General features: G+C 52.4%; 3 protein-coding genes and 1 non-coding gene across 16 annotated transcripts in view; 1 reads left to right on the top strand and 3 right to left on the bottom strand.

The window, feature by feature from the left end:
- Positions 1–14,122, bottom strand: part of SPECC1 (sperm antigen with calponin homology and coiled-coil domains 1) — a 175,914-nt gene extending 161,792 nt beyond the window's left edge. For all 6 annotated transcript variants that reach the window (XR_012896994.1, XM_075904346.1, XM_075904347.1 and 3 more), the window contains exon 1: positions 13,454–14,122. Coding sequence is in view for 5 of the 6 variants with exons in the window: in XM_075904346.1 (XP_075760461.1) it covers positions 13,454–14,086 (633 nt within the window). In the remaining variant the exon portion in view is untranslated. The remainder of the gene's footprint in view (positions 1–13,453) is intronic.
- Positions 1,435–10,706, bottom strand: LOC142819198 (uncharacterized). Its single transcript, XM_075904363.1, has 2 exons — positions 5,573–10,706; positions 1,435–5,314 (listed from the first exon to the last, which is right to left on the bottom strand). Exons 1-2 carry the CDS (start codon positions 6,041–6,043, stop codon positions 5,168–5,170), a joined length of 618 nt encoding a protein of 205 aa, XP_075760478.1. The 5' UTR covers positions 6,044–10,706; the 3' UTR covers positions 1,435–5,167.
- LOC102450846 (translocase of inner mitochondrial membrane 22) lies at positions 13,988–20,126 on the top strand. Its single transcript, XR_012896996.1, has 3 exons — positions 13,988–14,127; positions 18,913–18,985; positions 20,062–20,126. It is a non-coding gene; the product is annotated as a translocase of inner mitochondrial membrane 22 (transcript).
- A 1,889-nt stretch (positions 20,127–22,015) lies between these two features.
- The window catches only part of ABR (ABR activator of RhoGEF and GTPase), a 77,443-nt gene continuing 72,860 nt past the window's right edge, over positions 22,016–26,598 (bottom strand). For 7 of the 8 annotated variants that reach the window (XM_075904345.1, XM_075904337.1, XM_075904340.1 and 4 more), the window contains 3 exons: positions 26,377–26,482; positions 24,996–25,143; positions 22,016–24,261 (listed from right to left, as the gene is read on the bottom strand). In XM_075904345.1, coding sequence (XP_075760460.1) covers positions 24,172–24,261; positions 24,996–25,143; positions 26,377–26,482 — 344 coding nt within the window. In that variant the 3' untranslated portion in view covers positions 22,016–24,171. The remainder of the gene's footprint in view (positions 24,262–24,995; positions 25,144–26,376; positions 26,483–26,598) is intronic. The other variant, XM_075904338.1, reaches the window with a different exon arrangement.

The following is a 26,598-nucleotide window of genomic DNA, read 5'->3' as shown; positions in this document are numbered from 1 at the left end:
CGCCTCTGTAAGGGGGGGGGGGGGGGGCAATAGCTGCTGGGACCTGCACCTGGTACCCCCATTAATGCCTCCAGGCCACGCTCCTCTGGGGATAGAGTGCAATGGGGGGCAGAGGGAAGAGCAATAGCAGGGAAGGGCAGGACTTAGGCAATGGGAATGGACAGTCCCCCCTCCCCCACAGCCTGCCGGTACTCATAGGCTGGATTGCACACTGCTCTGGTTGGGAAGGACTCGCAGGCGGAGATTTTTAGAACCCTGGACTAGAGCAATCACTCTGAGCTCTCAACGTTCCCTGAAAAGCAAGTGACTAATTCACATCTCCAGCAAAGATTCAATGATGCACAAAATCAGCAGAACATAAAGCCAGAGGAAGATGTGTTCAGCTAACTTTGGGGACAGGAAAAGTTGAAGACAAGCAGAGCAAAATCCTGTAACAGCCCAAAGGGTATCAGAATGAAAGAAATCACAGCATGGCACCTGAACAGGCATGCCACTTAAAGAAAGCTGAGCAGAGGTCACGTGAGAGCACAGATATAGAAAGGCAGGTGGACAGAGCAGCAAAGGGGAAAGAGGCTGTAAGGGTCAGCAGGGCAGGGTGCTAAGCTCACTGTGGCTGGAGGAGCAGAGCAAGGTCAGAGATGTGCAAAAGGCAAAGCATAGGTGCACAGAATTGGGGGAAGCCATGTAGCAAGCAGCCCAGTGACAAAATTCCTTAGCACTCATTGGGTTTTCATCCTCCCAGTCCTGTAAATGTTAATTCTGGACATCCTGTGAGGTAAAGAAATCAGTATTTTTATTCCCATGTTTACCAATGAGGAAATCACGAAATTAAATCAGCCTAGGCAACTCAGCTGTCTCATTTGCCTAGGCAACTCCAATGTCACTCTTTTTCATCCATCATTCGAGCAGATGGGTGAGCAGATTTGTGCCTGAGTTAGTGACTTGAAAGTGATTTTATCGGTGGAAGGAATTATGACTTAGGAATTCCTAGCTCCCAGGCCATGCTTAGTCCACTGATTAATTCAAACAGCCCTCAGGAAACGCAGAGAGAGATGACGAGCTAAACGTTTCAAACCAAAGAGCTGGACAACTCAGTCGAAAGAGGAATAATTTGGTCCTCAAATGAAGTAGAAAACTTAGCCAATGTTCTTACTGCCAAGGAGATAAGGAAACTCAGGGCCAGATCCAAAGCCTACTGAAGGCAATGGGAGTATTTCCTTTGTCTTCGGTGAGCTTTGGCTCAAGCCCTTTCTGTCCAGTTCTCTAGCTGAAATCTGCCCCACGCAGATAGTTCCCCAAAACTCCCCGTGGATTCCTCCCAAGAGCCTTAGGTGGTCTCTGGCAAAAATGAGGAAAAAATTGTTGATGAGGAAGGGGAAGGAAAAAGCCCAGCAAGCAAGCAGAGATCCATCCTTCCTGACAACTGGGATCTATTCTTAGCAGCCATGATGGCAGGGAAGGCACCTCAGGTGAGTGCACACAATTGTAGTCACATTCCAGAGGTTAAATGCAATTGTGTTTAATGTTTCATTGGAGGTAAACAATTGTGATACACTGCTAGGTGCTGCACCTTACTGGTAGGCACTTCTTTTAAAAGAGAAAACTTGCCTTGCACCTAAAGGCAAAGTATGCACCGCTGTGAAGAGTTAACCTTGTGTTTTCAACAATGCATATTTTGTGATGCTACCCTTGGGTTTTTTTCCCCTTGCTGCCAGTACTGTGTCTTCTATAAGTCCTTCCCACACACCAGCACAAAGGCTGAGCCAGATTAAAAGAAAAAAAAAAAGGAACAAGGGAAGACGTGTGTTCCTCTAAGACTGTCAGGCCCAGCTCAATGCATGGAGGATTACACTGTCAGAGAACATGTGCACGGAGCAAGAGGATATGAAAGCATTCAGGCAGCAAGAGTGTAACATGCAGGAGGAGATGTGGCAGCATTTGGGGAAGCAAACAGACAAGTTGAGGCATCTGGCTGAGGTGCAGGAAAGGCAATTAGAGTCCTGCTGTGCCGAACAACTGCCCTCCTCACCAAGTTCCTTATTCTCCTCTCCTAATCTGCCAAGAATTCCGGCAGAGGGGAGCTCCAGTATCCCTCATCCTCAATTCCAGGGGTGGGTTCATGGAGCAGAAACTCTTGTTCCCACAGGTTTGACTGCTGCACAGTACAATTGTAAGCCATGTATCCTCCTCCTTCTTTCCCAGTGTTATCAGGCCTTTCAACCTGGCTTATCTTTACTGTTAATTGCTGTCTGTATTCAATGTATGTTAACAAAATAAAAATGCATGGACTGAGGCCAAGAGGCTATTTATTCACTGTGCACATTGTGGTTGATGTAGGTTTAGTTTACAGGGCAATACATGCAAAAAAGGTGTTGTACCCACCAAAGTGTTGTACTTAAAAGAACGGCCTGGGATCTTTTCAGGGGGATAAGGCAAAACGCCATATTTGTTGGTAATACATATAGCAATCAACATTTACCATATGCAGGGCTTGTTGAACCGCAGCGAGCCCCGCTCGCCAGCTGTGCTGTCCGGCGATTTGCGCATGCTCAGATTGCCCGAACCCGGCTCTTCCGGGTTGCAATCTACTCGCCACAGGTGAATAGATTGCATTATTTGTCGAGCCCTGATCATATGCATATGATATATTACACTCACACACACACAAACACATGCTGTCTTGTTCTTACCAATAGTTGCTCACCCTACCTGCACTGGCCAGGTGAATTAGATGGGGGAGGGGTGGAGTCGGGCTTCTGCCAATCCAGATTGGTGCTCCGATGATGACAAGACAAGAACCCAGAGTCCTCCAGCAACATACCTTTGATTTATAGTAGCTCCCCTCTCATGCAAATCTATCATCTTATGCATGTGCAAAATCTGTGTGAGTCATCATATGCATATGCAGTTAGTCATCTGTGGCACCTTCTTCTGCTGCTGCTGTCTTAATGTTGCCACATCCATCTTCAAAGAGGGTGCTTCCAAAAGCAGGCACTTGCTACTGACTCTTAAGGAGTCCATATGTCCAATCTTCTTTCAATGAGCCCACTTAAACAGGTCCTATTGTTCTTGGATCTGGCTTCCATCCCGCTCCAACTTTGCAACTGTCAGGAGGTGCTTGCCTTTCTCACCTTTCCATTCACACCATTCATTCAACAGGGCAATCAATTAAGTAAAAGGGGAGAGGTCCATTCAGGTACAAAGACATTCTATTTACCTTAATTATTTTTAGGGACTATTCTACCAAGACTTAATACAAAGTTTCTATTTCTATATGAAAAGCTACATAGTTTCTATATAAAAGGACTTAATACAAAGTTAAAAACTTAATACAGAGATTATATGAAGATGATCCACACTGATATGAAAATGATTAGTACAGAGATTTATGATTAATACAGAGGCATATCGACAAAGGGAGCATCTTAGAAAGAAACAACAGTCACATCAGCATTGGCCATTGGGTCATTCATGAAACTGGTTTTCAGAGCCTCTCAGAGACACAGTATGCCTCATGTGCTCTTCCTATTGTGGACTTTTGTCGACTAAACTATACCTGCGTCTACACTGCCGCTGAGTTCTGGCAACATAACGTCGACAGAACGTGGCAGTTTTGTCAACAGCTGTAAACCTCATTCTACAAGGAATAACTCCTTTGTCGACACAGTTGTCAACAAAAGGTAAGTGTGGATGCAGGGGAGAAGTAATGTTGACAGTAAAGGCCTCCAGGAAGAAGCCCTGGTGGACACTCCTGCCACTGCTTTGCACTCTATTGTTCCTGCCTGTAGCCATCTTTAAAAGGCACAGGCACCCAGAAGCAGCACTCTGGCAGCAAGCCAGCTCCAGAGAGGACCTTGACTGTGCAGCTATTCCCGGTAGGGACACTCGGGAGCCATGTCGCAGGGACAAGCCCCCCCAAACCACCTTCCCCGGCCCTTTCAGGGACACATCGCCCTGGGAAGCCAGGGACACAAAACGGCAGGCACCCTCCTGGTCAGGGCCCGAAATCAAAGCCCTCCTGGAGCTGTGGGCTGAAGAGGCAGCTCTTCAGCTCCCATAGGCCGGACACAGGTACACTGAACTATACACCAGAATGGCTGATGGCCTGGCCATGAAAGGCCACCGCCCCTGCACGGCACCGCAGGTCAAGGCCAAGGTGAAGGAGCCCTACCTCCTGCCCAGCCCCCTGCTGTCACTGCCCGCATGCGCAGCCAGGTGTGAGAAGGCTTCCGCAGCCAAACTGCCAGGGGCTCGTCCTCCAGGCAGCCCCCTCAGCCCTGAGCCTCCCTCCCCACTTCCTGGTTGACATTCCCCCCTCCCACCAGTGAGAGTCACTGAGGGAAGCATTTTATTTTGTTAGCAAACAGTTTATTTTCTCTGAAAAAAAGAGTTTATTTAATTTTTGTCAAAAGCAACAGTGCAATAAACAGCTGAAATGTTTTCACCCACACCTGTCTCCGTTCTCAGTGTGTGAGGAAGGAGCAGAATGTGTGAATGTGGAGCCGGGAGGGGTTTTGGGGAGGAAGGCACGGGGCATGGGACAATCCCACATTTGGAAGACCCTGGGGAAACTCATTGGCATCCATGGGAGAATTGCTCCCTCAGGGCTTCTCAGATTTGCAATCCCAAGTGGTGGGTTTGCCAGATGGCAGCTGTCCGGGGCTGCTCAAAGTGCCTCCCCTCCACATCAGCCCGGGTCCCCCACGCAGGGAGGAAGGTCTCCCCTTTCCTTCCCACCAGGTTGTGCAGCACACAGCATGCTGCAACCACATCGGGGATGTTGTGTTCCCCCATGTCCAGCTGAGTGAGCAGGCATCTAAATCTGCCCTTCAGACGGCCAAAGGCACACTCCACCTGGTAGCGAGCCAGATTCAGGCGGGAGTTAAAGAGTTCGCTGCTCGCATCCAGGTGTCCTGTGAATGGCTTCATGAGCCAGGGCAGAAGGGGGTAAGCCGTGTCGGCCACGATGCATATAGGCATCTGCACATCCCCCACTGCCAAGTTTCTGTCCGGGAAAAATGCCCCAGCATGCAGCCTGCAGTACAAGTACGAGTTCTGGAATACGCGGGCATCATGTGCCCAGCCTGACCACCCGACACAAATGTCTGTGAATTGTCCCCGGTGGTCGACCAGGGCCTGCAGCACCATGGAAAAGTAGCCTTTTCTATTAATGTACTGTGCTGCTCGATGGGGCGGTGCGCGAATTGGGACTGCAGTTCAGAAACCCCAGCCCCGCAAATCTGGCCAAGATGGTAGGCAGGTCTCCGAGGCAGACAGTCCTGTGGAGCAGCTCGGAATTGATGGCCATCACCACCTGCAGAAAGGGACACATACAAACACACATAAGAGGACATGAGAGGAGTAGCATGAGCTGGTGAGAGGTGCACCCCCCCCTTCCCTCCCAGACCCCGAGAGCCCTCCCTCAGGCAACCCCTCCGTGGCCCCCGCACAGTGAGGCCAGGCAAGCTTCCACCACTCCCACCCCATCCCACATTCCCTGTGCCCGGTCCTGACCATCCCCCTTGTCTGCCCACCCCCCACCCCCCTGGACTGTCCCCCGAGGGTGACTTACCTCCATCAAGACGGCCCAGACTGTAGACCTCCCCACACCGAACTGATGTCCCACGGAGCAGTAGCTGTCGGGGGTGGCCAGCTTCCACAGGACAATGGCTATGCGCTTCTCCAGGGGGATGGCGGCCCGCAAGCAGGTGTCCTGGCGTTGCAGGGCAGGGGCAAGCCAGGTACAGAGCTCCTGGAAGGTGGCCTTCTGCATCCGGAAGTTTCGGAGCCACTGGTCGTCGTCCCACTGCTGCATAATTAGCCAGTCCCACCAGTCAGAACTGGTGTCCAGCCTCCACACTCCCCTCTCCATAAATAAGTTTGGGGGCAATGGCAGCAGGGCTGCAGCCTGAGCAAGAGGCTCAAAGCTGGGCTCAGAATCCAGCTCTGCCGCAAACGTCATGATGCTCTCTTGAGCGTGCAGCAGAACTTCCAGCAGCACGGTGTGGAGCCATCGCCTGCCCAGGGGCAGCTCAGGCTCCATGCCCAAAAAAGCCAAAAACCAAACAAACCAAAAAAACAAACACACAAGCCAAAAACCAAACCTGAAAATAAACTGCTGTGGTGTCCAAGGAAGCAGGGCAACCAGAGCAAAAACTGCAGCAGCTTTGCTTTCCCTCAAGGAGGTAGGCAAGCCAGAAGCAGGAGCAGAGCAATGGCTGTCCAGGAGGATCCCTTTAAGCAAGCGTCTCTGCGGAGAGCATGCAGCAGTGCCTGGGCTTTAAGGCTGCCCCTGTGACCTTCACACAAGCACATGGCTTTACAGCCTGTGCAGGTGCAAGATAGGCAGACAGGCTGGCTGAGAAACGTTTTAAGCTCTGCAAGCATTTAGCTCTGCAGTCAGACAGGCTGGTTGGGCTGCTGGCTGGTAAGTCTCCTGACCAGAGCCTGCCTCTGGTACCCCAGTCCCTCTCTTCCCCAACCCTCTGCCCTCCACTCAACATACCCAAATCCTCTGCCCCCCTCCTGCACCCTTACCCCCTCCCAGATCTGGCACCCCAATCCCCTGCCCTAGATCACAATCCCCTCTATCCTAAGTCACAAACCAAATCATCTCAGTCCCCTGCCCTAGGTCACAACCCCTTCCTGCCCTAGGTCACATTCCAAAACCCTGCACTCCAGTCACAACTGCCTCCTTCACCCAAACTCCTTCCCAGACCCCTCTCCCTCCTGCACCCCAGTCCCTTACCCCAAGCTCCCTTCTGCATCCAACCTCCATCCCAGACCCCACAACTCCTCCATTAATATCACAGAAGTGTACGGCCCTCGACCACTTTCAAAAATCTTGGAGTGCTCCCCCCCCCCCCCGGTCAAAAACGATTGCCCACCCCTAGGGTAGTGGATGCACAAAAGTTGCTCCACCACTTTCCATTAAGAACCTTTTCTGTGGACCAATGCTGTCACTCTCTAGAGCGGTCAATCCCATTCCTTTCACCGGCATCAAAATTCCCTTCCATAAAGATTTCAAATACACCCTTTTTCTCTGAGCATTAAACAATAACTCAGGGAGCCAGGCAACCTTCTACCAGCAAGAGGTTCTGTTACAGCAGTTACTATGGTGACCAGTAGAGTTAATGGATATTTAAAGGCAACTCAGTCAATCACATCTCTTAGACACAGGGAAGCTTTAGGATGATAGAGACACAGAATGCTTAGAACCAGAAGGTCCAATTTACAGCTGGACAACTGGACATATGAAGATGTACTGGCTTACCATACTGTTGAGTTGGACCCAGAATTCCCATTCTATCCAAATCCAAAAGGGAATAGCAACTCACCAAATAAGCTATTTCAAGTCAACTCACTCATGGAAATATTGTTTTGGTTCTGAAAGCCTCATTGCAATAGCTGCAGCTTGGTCATTGCAGAATATCACACTACCAGAAATATAAGAGACTAAGAGACCTTTAAATCATCATAGATTTTGTTCCATACACAAGCAAGAGACACCTGCAGATCTAGATACCTAACCACACTTATGAAGTACGTTTATCGAAGAGGCAATACCTTCACTTGAGATATTACAAGAGTGAGCCACAAAAGGTTTTTGCTTGTGATCAGACACTGTACAGGTGCCACCAACTAAATCAGTCCAGAGTGTGCTGCTGTTCCTCCTTTCTTGGTGTTGGGCTGCCAGGGATGGCCCTGCCCTCTGAACCTCAACTTAAGGGGGTTCCTCACATCAAAGGGGATTCTGCCCAATATGGAATTCAGATGGGGGCACCTTTTTCATGCATTAGAGATAGCAACGTAACATACTGTTTTGTTTTTAATCCATTTTGTTCCACGCAGATTCCATGGGAGTTATACAAAGAGAGATCATGAGACAGGGCCCTGGAGCCTTAATATCAGGAGCATCTCAGCAGCTTGACAAAACCAGAATGCCATTTACCAAACTGAGGATTCCTTTGCCCTTTCACTGCAGTTCTCCCCCCAGCACTTGCTCTCCTATATCCACTTCTCTCTGGACTAAATGAGGTTTCTCAAAAGAGAACTGAGGGTCCTGTAACAACAGCTTACTTCCCTGGGAGGGGACATCAGAACACTTGAGTTACGAGAAGTTACATACTTTAAAATGTTAAATTATTGGGCAAAAATACAATTATCTGTGATAGCAGGGTGAAGGAAGCGATGAAGAGAAGCGGTAGACCTAATGAAAAGCACAGGTACCTTGCACAGTAGAGGCATAAAAAAGACAAAATACTTAAGTGTACATTAGATACAGCGAGAGAAAAGAGGAAGGCTCAGACAAACATCCCGCAAACCCAAGTCTCGTGCCTCTTGTTGAATTTCAAAATGCAGTGACATGGAGCAGGCCAAGCTGATCTTTAGAAAAGGCTTTGCAAAATAATGTAAACAGTCTGTCTTATGCCTAACCTGACTCAGGAGCTTAGTGCACCAGACTGTGTTTTCAGCTTTAACTCCCAAATCCCTGTCTTTGTGGGCAACAGTCCAAGTCTTTGTGGATATGCTGGTGGTTCAGAGGAACAATGACAGCTGTTACCAGCCTGGAATGCCCTGTCAGTTCAGAAGAGAAGTAATTCCCTGCACAGCCAACACAGGGGAATTTGGCTTGCATTTTATGAACAGACTGCATAAAGCTCAGAAGATGAAGCAACTTTGCTTTCAGTTGCTGAATTCAGGCAGCTGGCAGATTTCACTAGATACCTGCCTTCTCTTGAGCCTTCCATCCAGGGATCTGAAACTACCCTTACAAACAGTAAACAAACTTACAGTTAAGGTATCATCATCGACACATTATAAATGGCTGAACAGCAAGGTAAAGTAACTCACCCAATGTCAGAGAATAAGAATTGGGACTATAACCTTGCTCCCAATTTCCTGCTCTATCCACTGGACCTATTTATTATGAATGCAGCAAAAATAAATAAAAAAACGGGGAAAAAGCCCTGAGTCAACAATAGAAAAGAAGGGAAGGGGCTCCCAACCACAAAACAAGCCATAACCTCAACCATAATTTGGCTTGACACCACCTGGTTTGCACACTGCCCGAAACCCCAACACCAGCGGTTTATATTTGCAAAGGCATTCTAAAGGGAGGCAGAAGTTGCCGCAGGGATCATATTCTAAATCAGCAGTTCTCAAACTGTGGGTTGAGGCCTAAAAGTGGGTTGCAACCCTATTTTTAATGGGGACAACAGGGCTTCTTTAGTCTTGCTGCACCATTGGGGTCCGAGGCTGAAGCCTGAGGGATTCAGGCCTGAATAGTGGGACTTCTGTTATAGGCCACCCTTGGGCTTCGGCTATGGGACTCATGCTCAGGTTTTGGCCCCCTCTCCTGGGAAAGAACCTCAACCGGCTCAAGCTTCAGTCCCCACTCCTGCAGTCATGTAGCGATTGTTGTCAGAAGGAAGTTGTGGTGCAATGAAGTTTGAGAAACCCTGCTCTAAGCCAGTGTTTCTCAACCTTTTAGATACCAAGGACTGGCTCGCTACTTTCCTAAGTTGTCGGGCTTGGAAGATACCAGGGAACAGCACCAGTCCATGGACCAATCATTGAGAAACACTGCTCTAAATCACATCAGTGCATCGGGAAGTGACATCAGCAATAGAGCTCCACAGACGTTCAGAGCACTCATGGTCATTGTGAGTGACACAGGGAAGCAGAGTCTCAACAACTAGCCTATCTAGCTTCTTATACTCAGTGTTGCCAGCTCTTGGGATTTTATCCTGAGTATTATGCTATTCAGTGTTTTAGTAAAAGTCCCAGCCCCTGGAATCATGTTAGTAGGTGAGACTTTCAATTTTCATTAAAGCAAAACAAAACAGTGTCTAGCCCTCACAGCTCTGAATAAAGCTTGAAAATGTGACCACTAAAAACAAAAAGCAGAAGGCAGCTACAAAGAACCCCAAATGTGTTATTTTTAAACCTCAATTTTCAAGTCAATCATATGATTTTTGGAGGCCTGACTCATATGATTTTTTAAAACTCAGAGCTGGTAATACTCTACATTACATCCATCACTGTGGTAGCTGAGCCTCAGAGACATTCCTGTTTAGTTAACTTTTGCTCTTCTTGGTCACAAGAAACAGAAATTCAGGGCGTTCCAGATAGCTACAAAAATAGCCCTCTCTGCAGAACTACTTTCAGATCATTAACTATCCAAAAAGTCATACGAGACCTACAAAGCTGGCAGCATTGCTACCTAGAGCCTTTCTGGGAGAGGAAGGGAGGCAGAGAGAGGGAAATGAGTGATGTCTTTGGGTCTCCATTGCTAAACTGCTTCTCACGCAGTCAAGTCATTTCTGGAATAAATATGGGATTTGATTGGTTTTGAAAGCTGTGAAGATTTTCTGTGCAGAAATACCCATAAAAACTGCGCAAATCTGTGCAGAAGAGTTACTCTGCTTCCACCAAACAGCTGGCTGTTAGAGTACTGCAGCTATGAAAGATATACTTCAGAATAAAAATTCCAGTCAATAATATTTTATCTACAGTTTAAACGCTTTGTTCATCAGGGCCCTAACTTACATGTCCCTATTCTCCAAAGGTTTAGTGACGCTGATCAATTCTCTCCCAAAAAAGCTCCAGTATGTTGCCCTCTAGTGAAACTAAATGTATATAGACTCTAAGGCTGTGTCTACATTGGCACCCTTTTCAGGAAAAGGGATGCTAATGAGACACTTCGGAATTGCAAATGCCGCAGGGGATTTAAATATCCCCCGCGGTATTTGCATGAACATGGCTGCCGCTTTTTTCCGGCTCAGGGCTTTGCCGGAGAAAAGCGCCAGTCTAGACGGGATCTTTCGGAAAATAAAGCCTTTTCTGGAAGATCCCTTATTCCTGAATTTAAGAGGAATAAGGGATCTTCCGGAAAAGGCTTTATTTTCCGAAAGATCCTGTCTAGACTGGCGCTTTTCTCTGGCAAAGCCCCGAGCCGGAAAAAAGCAGCAGCCATGTTCATGCAAATACCGCAGGGGATATTTAAATCCCCCGCGGCATTTGCAATTCCGAAGTGTCTCATTAGCATCCCTTTTCTGGAAAAGGGTGCCAATGTAGACACAGCCTAAATGTATGGAACAGTCAGTCCACTGTGTGTACGTTTTATAAAAACATAATAGCTATTTGACCTTTCATGCTTACCACAATTCCTTTTAATTACAGAGTGAAGAGACATAAGGACATTTGAATATTAAGGGTACGGAAAGATTTAAAAATGCAGTCTTTCTTGAGAGAACTGAGGTTTCTTGGAAGAAGTTGAATAATGTAATATCAGGCATGTCATATCAGGCATGTTAATTCAGATAACAGGCTTGTGCTAAAGGGGATCAAACACAACTAACTTGCAAACACATAGGAAATGTTTGTGAGAGAGTGAATTTGACTATTGGAGTGAGTGGCTTGTTCACTGCAGGTTTCTACTTGTTCCACATAGCAAAAATTTTCAGTCACACTATGTAGGCCCCGATTCTGCAAACACTTAATTTTACTCACATGAATAGTCCATGGAAGTCAAAGGGATGACTTGCATACTTAGATTTATGATCTCCGTGTGAATCTAAGACATTGATCCTGCAAACAGTTAAGGCTGTGCATATCTCTATGTTCAGAAGCTTCAGGGGGTAGCCGAGTTAGTCTGTTACAGAAAAAAAACAACAAATGGTCTGGTAGCACACAGACTAACAAATCATGTAGATGGGATCATGAGCTTTCGTGGGCATAGCCCACTTCTTCAGATGACCGGAGAAGAAGTGGTCTGTATCCATGAAAGCTCATCACCTAATAAACCATCTTGTTAGTCTTTAAAGAGCTACATAGTTCTGTCTTTTGTAAAAGCCCTAGTCCTCAACACACCTCTCCCAAGGAAAATCCTAGTGAAATAGTTGGGCCTTGCAGGTACCTTGAAGGTCAGCAGAACTGGGCTATTCTGGATCAAAGGAGTGTGAAGTTCAATTCTCTTCATGAAGAATACTCTGGTTCCTCCTTTTTATACCAAGAGACTTGGTACCATCCACTGCACTCAGCTCATAGAGAATAGTATTGAGCAACCAGTAGAGGGCAGTGGAACTCAATACACAAGTAAGGATGTTACACTCAACTTTGTGTAGTAAAATATTTGAAGGGAAAATAAACCACTGTACAGTGTTAAATGCATTAGCACCAAATTATCCAGATCTACATGTGTGTCACCATAAACCATTAACAGTAAAAGAAGTAAAAGAACAAAGGAAAAACAAGAACAATATACTACAGAACAACGAATGCACTTAACTAAGTTCAGATAATGGGTCTGATTTTCAGAGGAATATATGGAAATAAGTCACTTTTCGTTCATACATTCTTTGAAAAATATCCATTACAATGTTTTCTATGAATTTAAATTATTGACATGCAGTCTCAAAGCATCCCATTCTCACCATAAGGGTTTTTCCTCGAGGGCTAGACCAAAACTGCAGATTTTTTGAAAATATATTATTAGTAAAAAAAACTTTCTCCATAGAACTATAACAAAACTTTTTGTTTGACTTTAAACTCACTCCTCCCTCCCCCACCATGAACTTAGCAACAGACTTGAGCTACAGACTTGAGCATGAGAACCAAAAAGTGAAACCGGCCCAGCTATGCCACTTCTGAGCAAAATGAAGCACGAAGTAAAAATGTCTAAAGTATTTGTTTTAGCTGACAGCTTCCCTTTTACAGAGAAAAGCTTTTTATTGGGGTGGAAAGTATTAAAGGGAAAGTTTCTATGCTACCGCTAAAAAGAATAAAGAGTAGTGTAAGAGTTAAGATCCCCACCTGATGTGAGACTAATCAAGATTGCATTTTATGATAGAAAGACAGATGTTGTATAAACCCTTAATCTGTACAACCCCCAAGCATGACTGCTATGTTACGCCAGGATATCCACTGGACCTATTTATTATGAATGCAGCAAAAATAAATAAAAAAATAGGGAAAAAGCCCTGAGTCAACAACAGAAAAGAAGGGAAGGGGCTCCATCCGGGGGGATGCATCATAGGACTCTGTGAGCGGCATTTGCCCCACCCTACAGCACAGACACCCATAGCGGCTTGGCTGCATGAACGGCAGGGGAGCCTCCCTCCCTGGGACCAGGCACGGGGCAGCCTGCTCCCGCGGGCCAGCAGGAAGGGGCCATTGCACACAAGGGCCCAGGGCTGCCCCCAGGCCACCCGTCTGCATTAGGCCAGAGGGGGCTGCCGAGCTGTTGGGGGGGGGGGGGGTGCCTGGCACTTTGGCCACCCTCTGACTAGCCACTGGCACCTCCATGGGGTGTCCCTCCGCCCCCGGGCCCAGGGTCCCCCCATGGCGGGGCAGCCCCCAGGGCCCCTCCCGCAGGCCTCGAGTCCCGGCCTCCTGTCAGCAGGGCCAGGGCCAGGGCCAGGGCCAGGGCCAGGGCTCCCCTCCTCCTCACCTGCTGCCTCCTCAGCCGCCTCCTCTCAAGGATGCTCTGGCAGCGCGCACCTTCTGCAACGGTTCTAACGTCCGCCAGGGGGCTATTGCCGCGGGGCACCCTGGGAAATGTGGTTCTTCCTCTCAGACTGCAAATCCCATGAGCCTCAGCGCCACGGAGCCTGGCCGCGCGGCTCGGCCCGCAGCGGCGGAGCATGCCGGGAGTGTGAGTCTTTGCGGGCACGCCGGGAGGTACAGGCGCTGGTAAAGGAGGAGCGGCTAGAGCCGTGGGTCCCGGCGCGCCTTTGCCCTTCGCCGCTGGGCATGCTGGGAGTTGTGGGCGGCAGCCCGGCCGCGCTGTGTCGAATCGGCGGCTGCGGAAGCGCAGGCGGCCGGGCTCACAGCCCCCCGCCCGTGCGGAATCTGCGGCCGGGCAGGCAGCGCCTGCGTTTACCCGGCCTGCCATGGCGGCCCGCTCCTCTGAGGCGAGCGCCGCCGGGCCCGAGCCCGCCCCGCTGCAGTACAGCCTCCTGCTGGAGCACCTGGTGGGGGGGCGGCGGGGCCCGCGCCAGGCCCGGGCCCTGGACCCCGCCGCGCTGGGCGGCATCCCGGCCCCGCCCCGGAGCGAGGAGCAGAAGCTGATCGAGCGGGTCATGGAGAGCTGCGGCTTCAAGGCGGCGCTGGCCTGCGTGGGAGGTGCGGGGGGGCGGGCTCCCGGGCTCCCCCCCCTTCCCGGGCTCCCCCTCCCCCCCTTCCCGGGCTCCCCCTCCCCCCCCTTCCCGGGCTCCCCCCCTTCCCGGGCTCCCCCTCCCCCCCCTGCCCGGGCTCCCCCCCTTCCCGGGCTCCCCCTCCCCCCCCTTCCCGGGCTCCCCCCTTCCCGGGCTCCCCCTCCCCCCCTTCCCGGGCTCCCCCCTTCCCGGGCTCCCCCTCCCCCCCTTCCCGGGCTCCCCCCCTTCCCGGGCTCCCCCTCCCCCCCCTTCCCGGGCTCCCCCCCCCCGAGCTCCCATCTCCCCCCCCCCCGAGCTGCCTGGCTCCCTGGCCCCTCCCTGCCCTGGGGTCCTTGTCACGGGGTCGGCTTGACAAGAGACCTGTGGGGGGGGGGCTGCAACCACCCCTGGGGGGGAACGTGGACGGGGGGGGGGGAACGTGGACGGGGGGGGGGGTGTTTCCTCCCTGCCAAGAACTAGGAGGGTCACCCACGGGGGTGGCGGGTTGGAAACACGCTGGAGGCAAATCCCCTTCAGGCTCGCTCACCCCTGGAACCCCTGGGCTGGGTCCAGACGGGCAAGGTTTTGCGCAGATACTTTTAATGGAACCATTTTTCTGTTAAAAGTATTTGCGCTCGAGAGCGTCTACACTGGCATGTGCGTTTGCGCAAAAGCATCCGTGCCAGTGTAGACGCTCCCTTGCGCAAGAAAGCTCCGGGGGCCATTTTAGCCATCAGGCTTTCTTGTGCAAGTAATTAACGTTGCCTGTCTGCACTGGCCTCTTGCGCAAGAATACTTGTGCAAAAGGGCTTATCCCTGAGCGGGAGCGTCAGAGTATTTGTGCAAGAACCACTGATTTTGTACGGGACATAGTCAGTGTTCTTGCACGAATACTCGTGGCCAGTGCAGACAGGCAGCAAGATTTTGCACAAAAGTGGCCACTTTTGCGCAAAATCTTGCCAGTCTAGACACAGCCCTTGGCAGGGGCTGTGGAGAAGGCCAAGACTATAACTTGGTTCAGAAAAGAGCAGGATAAAGTCATGGAGGACAGGTCCGTCCATGGGTATTAGCCAAGAAGGTCCGGCTCACAACCCCCATGCTGGGGGGTTCCTACATCTCTGACTGCCAGAAGCAGGGACTGGATGATGGGATAAATTACTTGGTAATTGCTCCATGCTGTTCATTGCCTCTGGGGCACTTGGCATTGGCTACTGTCAAAAGACAGGATACTGGGTTTGCTGGACCTTTGGTTTCACCCAGTTACTTGCCCTCCCCATGCCTCAGTTTCCCATTTGCCCCAGGAGGCAACAGAAGAGCTGCCTGAAGTGCTTCGAGATGTGCTATGTTATTAATGTGACTGTGGAGAAAGGAGGAGTCCACTTTCCAGACAACAAATATCTTTTACAAGCTGTAATGTAGTACTGGGACACTTGTGATGAGAATGCAGCAATCACTGGGAAACATTCTATTCTCACTGGGTGTGTGTTTGTTTTTGGCTCTTTCAGGCTTTGTTTTGGGAGGAGCGTTTGGTGTATTCACAGCAGGCATTGACACCAATGTAGGGTTTGACCCCAAGGATCCCTATCGTACACCAACCGCGAAAGAAGTCCTTAAAGATATGGGGCAAAGAGGGATGTCCTATGCCAAAAATTTTGCCATTGTGGGTGCTATGTTCTCCTGTACTGAATGCCTAGTAGAGTCTGTAAGTAGCCATCTCATTTCTATCAGAAATGCTTTCATTCTTTAGAACCCTTGACCAGGGTTGTCCTTACAGAGATGCAGAATATGCATCAACACAGGGCACCTGAAAACTTGGGGCACCGCTGGCTGTTCACGTCCACCAACCTACCAGTCCCTAGTCTATGGCTCTGCTTTCTGCAGAGAGGAACTAGTTAACTTTAAACAGCGGAAAAGCCTACCAGACCTATTAACAGAACACTGAACCTGTGAAAGAGCTATTCAAGGGGTAATGAAGCCATCTGACAGGCATTTGCTAACCCCAAGTCTGTACTGTCAGTTTCTGAATTGACTTTATCATGAGCTTTTGTGGGCACAGCCCACTTCAGATGTTCAGAGTTATCTGAAGAAGCGGGTTGTGCCCACAAAAGCTCATGATCCCATCTACATGTTTTGTTAGTCTATAAAGTGCTACCAGACAATTTGCTTGCTGTTTTTTTTCTGCAACAGACTAACTCGGCTACCCTCTGAAGCTCCTGAATTGACTCTTAGTCAACAGGAGCATAGTTTAAAACTTGCTTTAAAACTACTTCATGAGTGTGTTGCTGAAGATTGTAAAATCACATCTCTGAACTATTGTCCCCATCTTGACTGCCATCTGGCAGAGGGGCAGCAGTTTAATAGCATTGCGTAAGGCCCCAAAAATTCTACCTTGACCTGTGTGTGTCCTTAACTTGCTCTTGAGCTATCCTAAAGCATCCTTTGGGGATGGAAAAAACTCTAGGCAGAAAATGAAGTACACGAGGTCGGGGTAAGGAACCTATTTTGCCCAGGGGTCATTGACCCACAGAGAAATCAGTTGGGTGCCACCCCACACAAGTAAAAAGCAAAACTTAATCTTCAGCTCCCAAGTGAGAAGCAAAAAAACCCCACTACAGTCGCGTTCAATTTGGGAACGCTGAGATTTGTTCCATTCGGTGCTTGTGCGCCAGTCCCATGGGGAGAGAGGCGTTGAGACTTGGGACTTGCAGCCCATGGCACTGAGATTAGCTGCAAGACCATGTCAAATTAAGCAAGAGCCAGATCTGGCTGTTGGTTGTCAGTGTTTTCCAGAATGATTGCTTAATTATATAATGGGGGGGGGGGGGGAAGAGGAGTGCAAAACCACTCTCTTCATCTCACTACAGAGAATGAAAGGGAAGGTCATTGCAGTCCTCTCAGGGTACACCGGGTAATAAAGCTCATTCCAATTCCAGGGTTGGATAAATCTATGGGTAATTTTGGGGGCTATGTTTTTAAAGCCTAGCCACCCTTTTTAAATAATAAACCCCTCACTATCCCTTGTACCCATAAATATGTGCATCTAAAATATTAGAAGCAAAAAGGAGGTTGGGGTGACAGCCCATGTCCTGGATCTCATTCTGTAGCTAGACTGCTAAGTGACCTTTTGTCTTACTGCTAAAACTCCAAGGCTATGTCTACACTGGCGGCTTCATGCACCAGAAATATGCAAATGAGGCTAAGCGTGGAATATCACTGAGCCTCATGTGCATACCTAATGAGACGCCATTTTTTTCAGAAGAGGCTCTTGCGCCAGAAGGAGCATCTACACTGCCCCTTCTTGCGCAAGAAAAACCCTCTTGCGCAATGCTGTTATTCCTGAAAATAATCAGCGTAGCGGTATTGCGCAAGAGGGTTTTTCTTGCGCAAGAAGGGGCAGTGTAGATGCTCCTTCTGGCGCAAGAGCCTCTTCTGAAAAAAATGGCAGCTCATTTGGTATGCAAATGAGGCTCTGCAATAGTCCACTCTTAGCCTCATTTGCATATTTCTGGCACATGAAGCCGCCAGTGTAGACATAGCCCAAGTGTAATTGACTCATGTAGAATTGTCTATATGGCAATAAAACACTTACTTAGAGCTGGCCCTTGTCAGCTGACTCGAGCTTCTGGACCTTTTAAGACATTCAGTCTTGGGCTAGAGCCTAGGGTCTGGGACCCTCTTCCTCTCCTGTCGTTTATAGCCCCATAGCTCAAGTCTTGTAGGCCTGAATCAGCTGACAAAGGCCAGCTACCCTTGTAGTGTAGATATACCCTAAGGCTGTGTCTAGACTGGCAAGTTTTTCCGCAAAATCAGCTGCTTTTGCGGAAAAACTTGCCAGCTGTCTACACTGGCCGCTTGAATTTCCGCAAGAACACTGACTTTCTACTGTAAGAAATCAGTGCTTCTTGCGGAAATACTATGCTGCTCCCGTTCGGGCAAAAGTCCCTTTTGCGCAAAACTTTTGTGCAAAAGGGCCAGTGTAGACAGCTCAGATTTGTTTTCCGCAAAAAAGCCCCGATCGTGAAAATGGTGATAAGGGCTTTTTTGCGGAAAAGCGCGTCTAGATTGGCATGGATGCTTTTCCGCAAAAGCACTTTTTGCGGAAAAGCGTCCATGCCAATCTAGATGTGCTTTTCCACAAGTGCTTTTAACAGAAAACTTTTCCGTTAAAAGCATTTACGGAAAATCATGCCAGTCTAGACGTAGCCCAAGTGTCTCAAGTAATGCTCCCTCTCCCCCTAAGATCTCAGACCATAACTCAGTGTTGCCATCTACTGGAGAGTGATAGGGTTGCCGGATGGTTTACAAAAAATACAGAGCCCTCAAAAAATTGAGCTCCCTCTCCCCCCCCCCCCTCCCGCCCCAAAAAAAGAAAAATGGCAGAAGTTGAGCCAAAAAAAAAAGGCACCAGCGCTGAAATGCAGTCATGGCCCCTTTAATTTCTGGGCCACGTTCCCTGCACCCCAGCCAGCACGAGCATGGCCTTCCGCTGGGCGCCTGAGCCGGGCCTTGGGAACAACAGAAAATATCGGACATAAAATGTCCGGTAATCTTGGAATATTTTTACCATATGGAAGATGCAAATACCAGGCTGTCTGGTTCAATACCAGACACCTAACAACCCTAGAGTGAGGGACAGGCATTTTCAGGTGTGAGTCACGGGGACTGGAGGGGTGGTTTTGTTCTCAAACGTTGTTGCTACTAACATGGAGCAGCTAGGCTAGCCGTTCCATGTGCCCTTTCCTACTGTGACTGCACTGCGTTTCTCCATTCCCAGTATCGTGGAAAGTCAGACTGGAAGAACAGCGTTATTAGCGGATGCATCACTGGAGGAGCCATTGGCTTTAGAGGTCAGTAGCACTTCCTTCAAACTGCTTTTGTGCTAATACTGCCTCTGGTCAGATAAGGATGCACTGCAACCTTTTCTAGCCATTCCCAGTGCAGAACACCTCCACATCGTAGTAAGGGACTTGGGCTGGTGCAAAACCAGTTGGAGTAGCTTGAGGTGCCGCATCGGTTTCCCTGATAGCTGGTAGTTTTATAACATTTGCTCCTGGTGTTTGAAAGACCCACGCAGACAGGGAGGGCTGGTTATATAAGAGACTCGGGAACGTGACTGTACACAGACATCGGTCGAATGGAAAAATGAAGCCCTTTCGGGGGCTAGATGGACCTTTGGTCTGACCCAGCATGGTCGTTCTTATGAAGCTCTCTGGGAATTGTGTGCTGGTACACTTGGATTAGACCAAGAATAGTTACTCCAACAGAATTGCACAGGAAATGCCACCACTCATCCGGAGTGAGGCTGGCTAGTTGCCATCAGAATGGGGCTTAGTCCAGCACCAATCACAGCTTAGGGCCTGGACTTTTGGCAGGAACCCCCCACTGTTCCCATAAGAACAGGCAGGGGAGGGGGAGCTGTGGCTGTGCTGAAGCACAAGGTCCTTCCTCCTTTTCCCTTCCTCAAAAGAATCTTCCCCAAGAGCGTTAAGGGAACCAAACAGCTTTCTACAGCCCCAGTTCTTCTAGAGCTCTTAAAACAGCTGCTCCCTCCCCACCCCCACCGCCGCACTGTTCAGCACCATAAGTCACCTGCAGTGCTGAGGAGATCCAAGGGCATCCAGCCAGCTCTTGGCACAGACGTTTCATCAGAGCTGGCGTTACTCATTTGCAGTCCCTCAGAGGCAGAGGACCCATAACAAAGCTCCATTAGTGTAGCAGCAGGCCCAGCCCCTGTGATTCCAAGTACTGCACGTGCCAAATTCCTGGGATGCATCATGCCCCAATCCAATTAAAACGAGAGTGCAAGATTCTCTGCACGGAAAACTCTGCAAGCCTGTGACCTCTTCAAGACCAGGGCCTGCTGCAGCCTATGGGAGAACTGCAGTGCACGTCTAATTCTGTCCCTTTCCCTTTTGCGTTGCAGCTGGCTTAAAAGCGGGGGCCATTGGCTGCGGCGGCTTTGCTGCTTTTTCGGCAGTGATTGATTATTACCTACGGTAACTGCGCAGTTCTCTGGGGAAGTTTCACTTCTGCTCCACTGCCGCTGGTAAGAGTCACTGGACAGACTTCTGGCCTTGGGATCGGTGATCGGAGCAAGCCGGCTGTTGTCTGCTGTGTGTCCTAAGGTCCCTTTCGCCCCTCGCTCTGGCAGGCTGGTTTCATGCCCAGTCGCTGGCATTTCTTGGAAGCGAGTGAGGCTTCTGGACACAACAGGGTCCGTGTAGTTGTCAGGATGGATAAAGTGTCAGTTTCTATGAACTAAGCCTCTTCTCAACCAGAACCTTTGGGGTCCAAAATATGTGGCATGTTTTGCTGGGGTTGAAAGAGGCAAGCCCTTGGAATCTTCCTAAATAAATGCAGCAAGCTGGATTGTCAGTTTGCTGCAAACGTGTTCATAGTAACGGGTTTGCAACTTGCTGCTCTGTTGGGTAGTAACAAGCCCTTGTGGGGGAAAGAATAAGCCAATTCCAGGCATCTCTTACTGTCTCCTGGAGAGTACTTACCCTCTGTACACCTAAATAGGAACCAGTTTGCCCTGCCACATCTTCCAGAGAACCATGTGAAAAGGCAGTTTACCTGTTGGCGTGGTGGCCCTGTTGCTGGCAGCATTTCAGCAGCAGCATACTGTACAGCAAGCCAGTTTAGCTGAGCTGCTCTCACTGGACTCCTCCAGCGAGTGATGATGCTCCTGCTTCTGCTGCTGTTAGAGCAGAAAGGTCCCAAAGTGTCCCGGCTGGAAAGCCATCGCAGTAGAGCGCTGCCAGGAGCGGCCGGTTGATTTGCCAGAACACAAGCCTTTCCCGCCACTGAGCTGCACCAGTTTGGCAAGCTCTGGGATCCTGGCACGAGACCTTCCAGCTGCTCTTGCATGTGCCTTGAGGCCAGAAGTCAGACTGATTTGGGATTTCTAATTAAATCATGCATTGAGTTTCTCAGACCAGGCTCGTTACCTCCATGCTGCCTGTAGGGATGTGAATGGTTAACTGGAGGTCCCTTTACTCCCCCCCTGGTTAAATGGGCTTTCGGGGCCTAGAGGTAGGAGTCACTAGGCCCTTGTAAAGGGCCCCAGGACGTGCAGGGTACGCACACGCTAGCAGGAAACAGAGTGACACCTTTCCAGCTAAGCTGGGCCGGGCTGAGCTGTGGCCGGAAGTGGCCTTTAGCAGGCAGAGGTACTTAAAGCAGTCATGGCCTGGGTCCGCTGCAGGGCGTTCTGGACGCTGAGCGAAGCTGGAGAGGGGTCGTGTTACTGCGGCATGCCGCAGAATGGGGGAGACTCACGCTGCCATTGCCCTCCCCTTGCGTAGGGCAGGGTGCTTGGGGTAAGTGTGTTTAGCTTTCCAAGTGGTGCTGAAAGGGCGGGTCTGCCCTTGCCGCTAGCTGACCCCTCCCTCAAGGCCTTCTCACTAGATTAGCACCCTTGCCAGGGGGCTGCCCCCCCACCTTCCAACAGGCATGGTTAATTGGATGGGCTCAGGCCTGGGGAAGCTGCTGTGTATTTGATTTGCCTTTAGAGAACAGCTCCACTGCCCCCATTCTCTTGAGCAAGCTCCTGGGAGGGTGGGGGGTTTCTAACTTCCCATGTGGGCCCCTTGGTGAGGCCTGGCCCCACCCACTGGCAGGGTTGTTGGCCAGTGCTTCCCAGGAAGGGAGGGGGAGGCGGCTTGCAGAGATGGCCAGAGCAACAGCTCAGAGCAGCCCTGAGGTGTGAAACTGTGGTCAGCAACTGGGCTTTGCAGTGGGACTGGTGAGAGAGCCCTAGCGCCCTGCCTGGCCCCTGCAGTGTGCACGTGGGTCTCAGACCTAGCCCCAGGGGTCTGGGAAAGGTAGCACGTGCTGGACATCCCGGCTCGCTGCACCCATCTACGGCACAGCGCTGCTTTTTGTGCAAACGTCAGGGCTTTGCATTTTATTAACGTGGTTCACATGGTTTTACAGCCATTGAAAGTTTATCATCTACAGAAATTGAAACAAAACACAAACAAAAATAGATCTTAACTTAGTAAAAGTCAAATCTCCATGAACCGTTCTAGTCTACCTGTAGCCACAAGAGTCCGCCCCTCCCACCCCGCTGTACAAAAAAAGAAACACACCCCTGGGATTGCCAGTTTGTCGTGCAGGGGCCTGCTTTCCAGCCCAGTGAATGGGCATGGGGTGGGGGCAGGACATAAGCTCCTTTGGAATGACACCGCAGTGGACAGGCTTAGGTACATAAAACACAGGGATCCATGTGCAGTTGGACGGCTCGCCAGGGTAAAGCGAGACCCCGGTCAGCGTGTCCAGTGCCCTGGCTCTTGCTCTGCCAGCGGGCGTGGGGGTGGGAGTGTGAGCCCTTGAGATTGACAAGGGAAGGCTCCCCCGTACCAGCAGCTGCATTCAGCCCCAGCGCTGGCCTCTGGGACGTGCCTGGTGCTTGCGGCGCATGGAACAGTCTACGGCACTTAAAGGCAGCACTACTGTTACAGGGATATGCTTGGTCTCCCCACAATAAACCAGCTGCCCACTGGCATTTGGCACGGGGGGCCAGGGCAGTGTGGCAGTGAACAGGCTCCCCCTCCACCCCAAGAATGGCGATTCAGGTCAGGGAAGGTTTCCTTGGCAGGGCCCAGCACCTGGCTGCAGGTGGAGGTTGGGCCACTCTCCAACTGGGGGCGCAGTGGCCTGCAGAAGGCAAGCTAGCGGGTTTGGCTGGGGGGCACGGCCCTCCAAGCCAGCAAGCAAAGCTGGAGCTGGGCCATTCAAGGCTGCCAGCCATGGGGAGCTGCCCCCGGGAGGGTCTGTAGCCAGGCTGGGAGAATGGATCAGTGGAAGAGCTTTAGCTTCCCCCAGGTCAGGCTGATGGAACAAGGCAGGGCCACGTGGCTGAATCCAGCTCCTGTTCGCAGTAGGCTAGGCTTTCCTCTAACCCCCCGCAGGCTCTGGCCCTGGCCTTCCCTTTCAGCCCAAGAGCTGCTTCTCTTGCCCTCCAGCCTGCATGTGGCTGCTTAGCACCGAAGCAGATTCTGGCTCCCTGCCTTCCCTCGTTCTCCCAACGGCAGCACCAAGGAACAGCCTACTGGGGGCAAGGGCCTCGCTGGCCCAGTGCCTGGTTCCGGCTAGGCCAGCCCCGTCTCTATGAGCAGGCTTGCCGGGGTGGAGGGGGACGGTGCCAAGGGCTAAGGCAGTGGTAGTGACGAGGTACCAACCTCCCGGCCGTCACTTCCCTCCCGCTGCAGTTCCTCCAGCGGGGTCTCCTGCTTCACCCTCAGCTGCAGCCCCAGAGGTGGGGAAGTAGGGACAGCCCAAGGGAACAGCCCTTCCCCCCACAGCAGCCTGCTAAGAACCTCTCCGGCCCACCCTTGGCGGCAGGCGACACAGCAGGGGGCAACCATGGGGCACATGACAAACAGGCAGAAAGCACAGGCCAAGGGCTGAGAGGACGAAGCGGTAAAGCACCTGGAACAGAGGTTTAAAGGCCCCTTCCTCCCACACAGGCACGCGCCTGTGGCCAAAGGTTTGCTCCAAGAGGGAGCAGAGTCCAGCGGTCACACGGTCCGCAAGGCAAAGGAGCTTGTCTTGATGGGCAGAAAGGGGGGAGCCCTTGGTCCTTTCTCAGCCCCTGAAGCGGGAGGCCGGCCAAGGTTGCACATGCGGGCCTGGGGATGGGGCCAAACACGCGGGCGCCCAGCGGGGGGACAGGGATGCTCGGCGGAAGCTGCAGAGGGCAAAAGGAGAGTTTGTGACGGCCTTCGAAGGAGCCGAGCCTGGCAGGAAACGGAGGAAGCGAGGAGCCCGCGGCCACGGCTCGGCCGTCACTACCTCTTCTGTCGAACAAATATACAGAGAACAAACCTGACCACGAAGGTACGCAAGACACGACTACTAGACAGAGGGCGTGCAGGGCCTGGCCCGGGCTGGAGGCTTGTACAAAACTGGACCAAAGATGCAGAGGGCACAGTCCTGGGAGGTTCCCCCGTGTCCCCGCTGGAGCGGGTCTAGTCTCTGCTCCCCCTCGGGGAGGCTGGAAGTGTGGCTGGTGCCTTCTCAGCGCAGGCTACACGTCTGTGGAGAAGTAGAGTGTGTTGCGTTTCAGCTCCGCGAAGGAGATGGGAGGGTGCTGCAGGTAGTAGAGGAGAACCTGGACCTGCAGGGACAGAGGGAGAAGGGAGTCAGGGCTGGGCTGGAGCAGGCCCGGGGCAGAGCGGCCAAACCCGTCCCCCCTGCAGCTCAGCAGAGCCTTCCCGTGGGGAAGCTGGGGAGGGGACATAAGGGTGATGCCGCCCCCAGGCAGAGCGGAGCCGCGATCCGTGGCAGCTGTTTACGCAATGGCGGCCAGAGGCCCCAGGCTGTACACGGGAAGGCTAAACAAAGCAGCACTAGTCACAAGTGGGCTGCTGCGAGGGGCACCCAGAGCCATGGTCACCGACCCACAGCTCGGCCTGTAGCCCCAGAGCCCAGCCCACATGCAGGCAGCACCTGGCTCTGCAGCTTTTCAGTCTCCGCGTCGGGCAGAGGCAGGACATCAGGGGCCTTGCTGGGAGACGCCAGCACCATGACACGGAGAGACGGGCGACCGAGGCAAGGTCACCGGACACATCCAGGGTTAACCGCCCGCTGGGGTCCCACAAAGCCAGTGCAATGGTGCTAGGCCTGCCCTTGCCCCCACATCCTGCTGGGAGCCAGGAGACTGCGCCCGCTGGGCAGGGGCAGAGCTCTGCTCCGACACCCGAGGGGAGGGGGCTGGACAGGTGTGAGCCGCACAGCTCCCGGCAGCCAGCTGAGCGAGGGGCCGGGGCATGGCCCAGGTAACGTGCAGCTGGCCCCAGCAGAGGGCGCCGCCTCCCCAGGGAACGGAGCCAGGGCGGGGTCGGCCCGTACCTGCGCCATCACGTCGTGGGACCAGATGTCGGAGGCCAAGGTGAGGTGCCCTTTGCTCTCCACCTCGGAGGGTCTCAGCAGTGTCGGGCCAAAGACCGTGGCCAGGTTGTGCAGGGACATTTTGTTGACGGGCTCCTTTTCGGCAACCCTGCGCGGGGAGGCAGGAGCGGGATCAGTGCTCTGCGGCGATGGAGCCGGAGCCACCCACAGTGGCCCTTGCCCGCCTGGCCAGGTGCCAGGCTCCCCCGGGTGAGCTGAGCTGTTCTCTCAGCCCCTCGGTTCCGTGCCAGCCACAAGGCCCCCCAGCCTTGCGGGGTGCGGGACACAGGCTGGGCCCACTGCCGGGGGAGATGGGACCCGCTTGGGTGGACCGTGGGTGCCTGGCTGTGCTGCTGTCTCCAGCATACGATATGCCTGTGCCAGGGCAGCTCCCCCCGTTCTGCCTAGCCCTCTGGCGCCAGGGAACCTGCATCACCACATGGCCACGTTAGGCAGCTGCACTCTGCTGAGCGCCGGCCAGGGCCCAGATGTGGAACTAGCTGTGCCCAGTGCTCAGCATGGAACCCAACCAGCCTCTCCGGCGGGCGTGTCTGCTCGCTGCACGCCTTCTCCCCCGCTGACTCCCTTCCCCGGGGACCGAGCCAAACCAGCCAGGAAAACTGACGCAAGCCACGGCCCAGTTCCCACCGCGCCTTCTGGCCAGCCCCGAGCCACTCCACAGCCTGGACGGCAGGAGCCGGATCCCAACCTGGCCCCGCCTGGGACCCTAGCTGCCGTGCTCCCCCCACGACCCCGCCCTGGCAGAGCAGGAGCACACGGGACTCCAGCGCCCTTCTCGGAGCCGGGGCAGTGACCAGGAAACGGGGCTGATTCGGAAGGCCCGAGAACTGCCCCGTGGGGATCAACTCCCTGCCCACAGCTCTGCTGGGAGGGGCCCAGGAGGGGCCAGACACCCAGAGACATTTCTGCCTGGGCTGAGCCATTGAACCGCTGCCAAGCCCTGATCCCAGCAGCCGCGTTACAGAGAACTGGGGGTGGGTGCTGGGCCCGGTGCAGACCCGGAGCCTCCCAGCACCACACGGAGAAGCAGACAAGCGAGCCCGGCTCTCCAGGCAGCCCCTCTGTTGAGGGGATTTTTTGCTGGTGAACCAGGGCTCAGCCCCCGCACCCGAGCACCCTCCTGGGGTGTCGCTTGGGCTGCTAGGCACAGCCATGGCTCTGGGCCCCACAGCAAGGTCGGCTGGGGGGCGGCCCCCCCTCAAGCGCCACTCGGCCTCCTGCGTCCAGCCCGGCCACAAGCCCCCCCCCCCCCCTTTCTGTGCAGAGAGGAGCCCGGCCGCGATCCTTGGCCCCGCCCCAGGAGCAGCGGCAGCAGCGTCACCTTTTCAAGTGTTCCAGCAGGAAGAGGAAAGTGATGAGGTTGGGGTCGGGCAGCGAGCGGAGAAGGTGCATCATGCAGTTCTCCTTGGCAGCAGGGTCGGAGAGGGCTGGAACAAGGAAAGAGCGCCCGGCCGGAGGGCCCAGCTCAGCACGGGTTCCGAGGCTCCCCGCCGGCCAGGGCCCCGAGCCCCCCTGGAGTCAGGCTCCCGGGGAGACCCCTGAC

Source organism: Pelodiscus sinensis, chromosome 21 (assembly GCF_049634645.1).
Source record: "Pelodiscus sinensis isolate JC-2024 chromosome 21, ASM4963464v1, whole genome shotgun sequence".
Lineage (NCBI taxonomy): Eukaryota > Metazoa > Chordata > Testudines > Trionychidae > Pelodiscus > Pelodiscus sinensis.
This window is presented reverse-complemented; position numbering and strand designations above follow the sequence as displayed.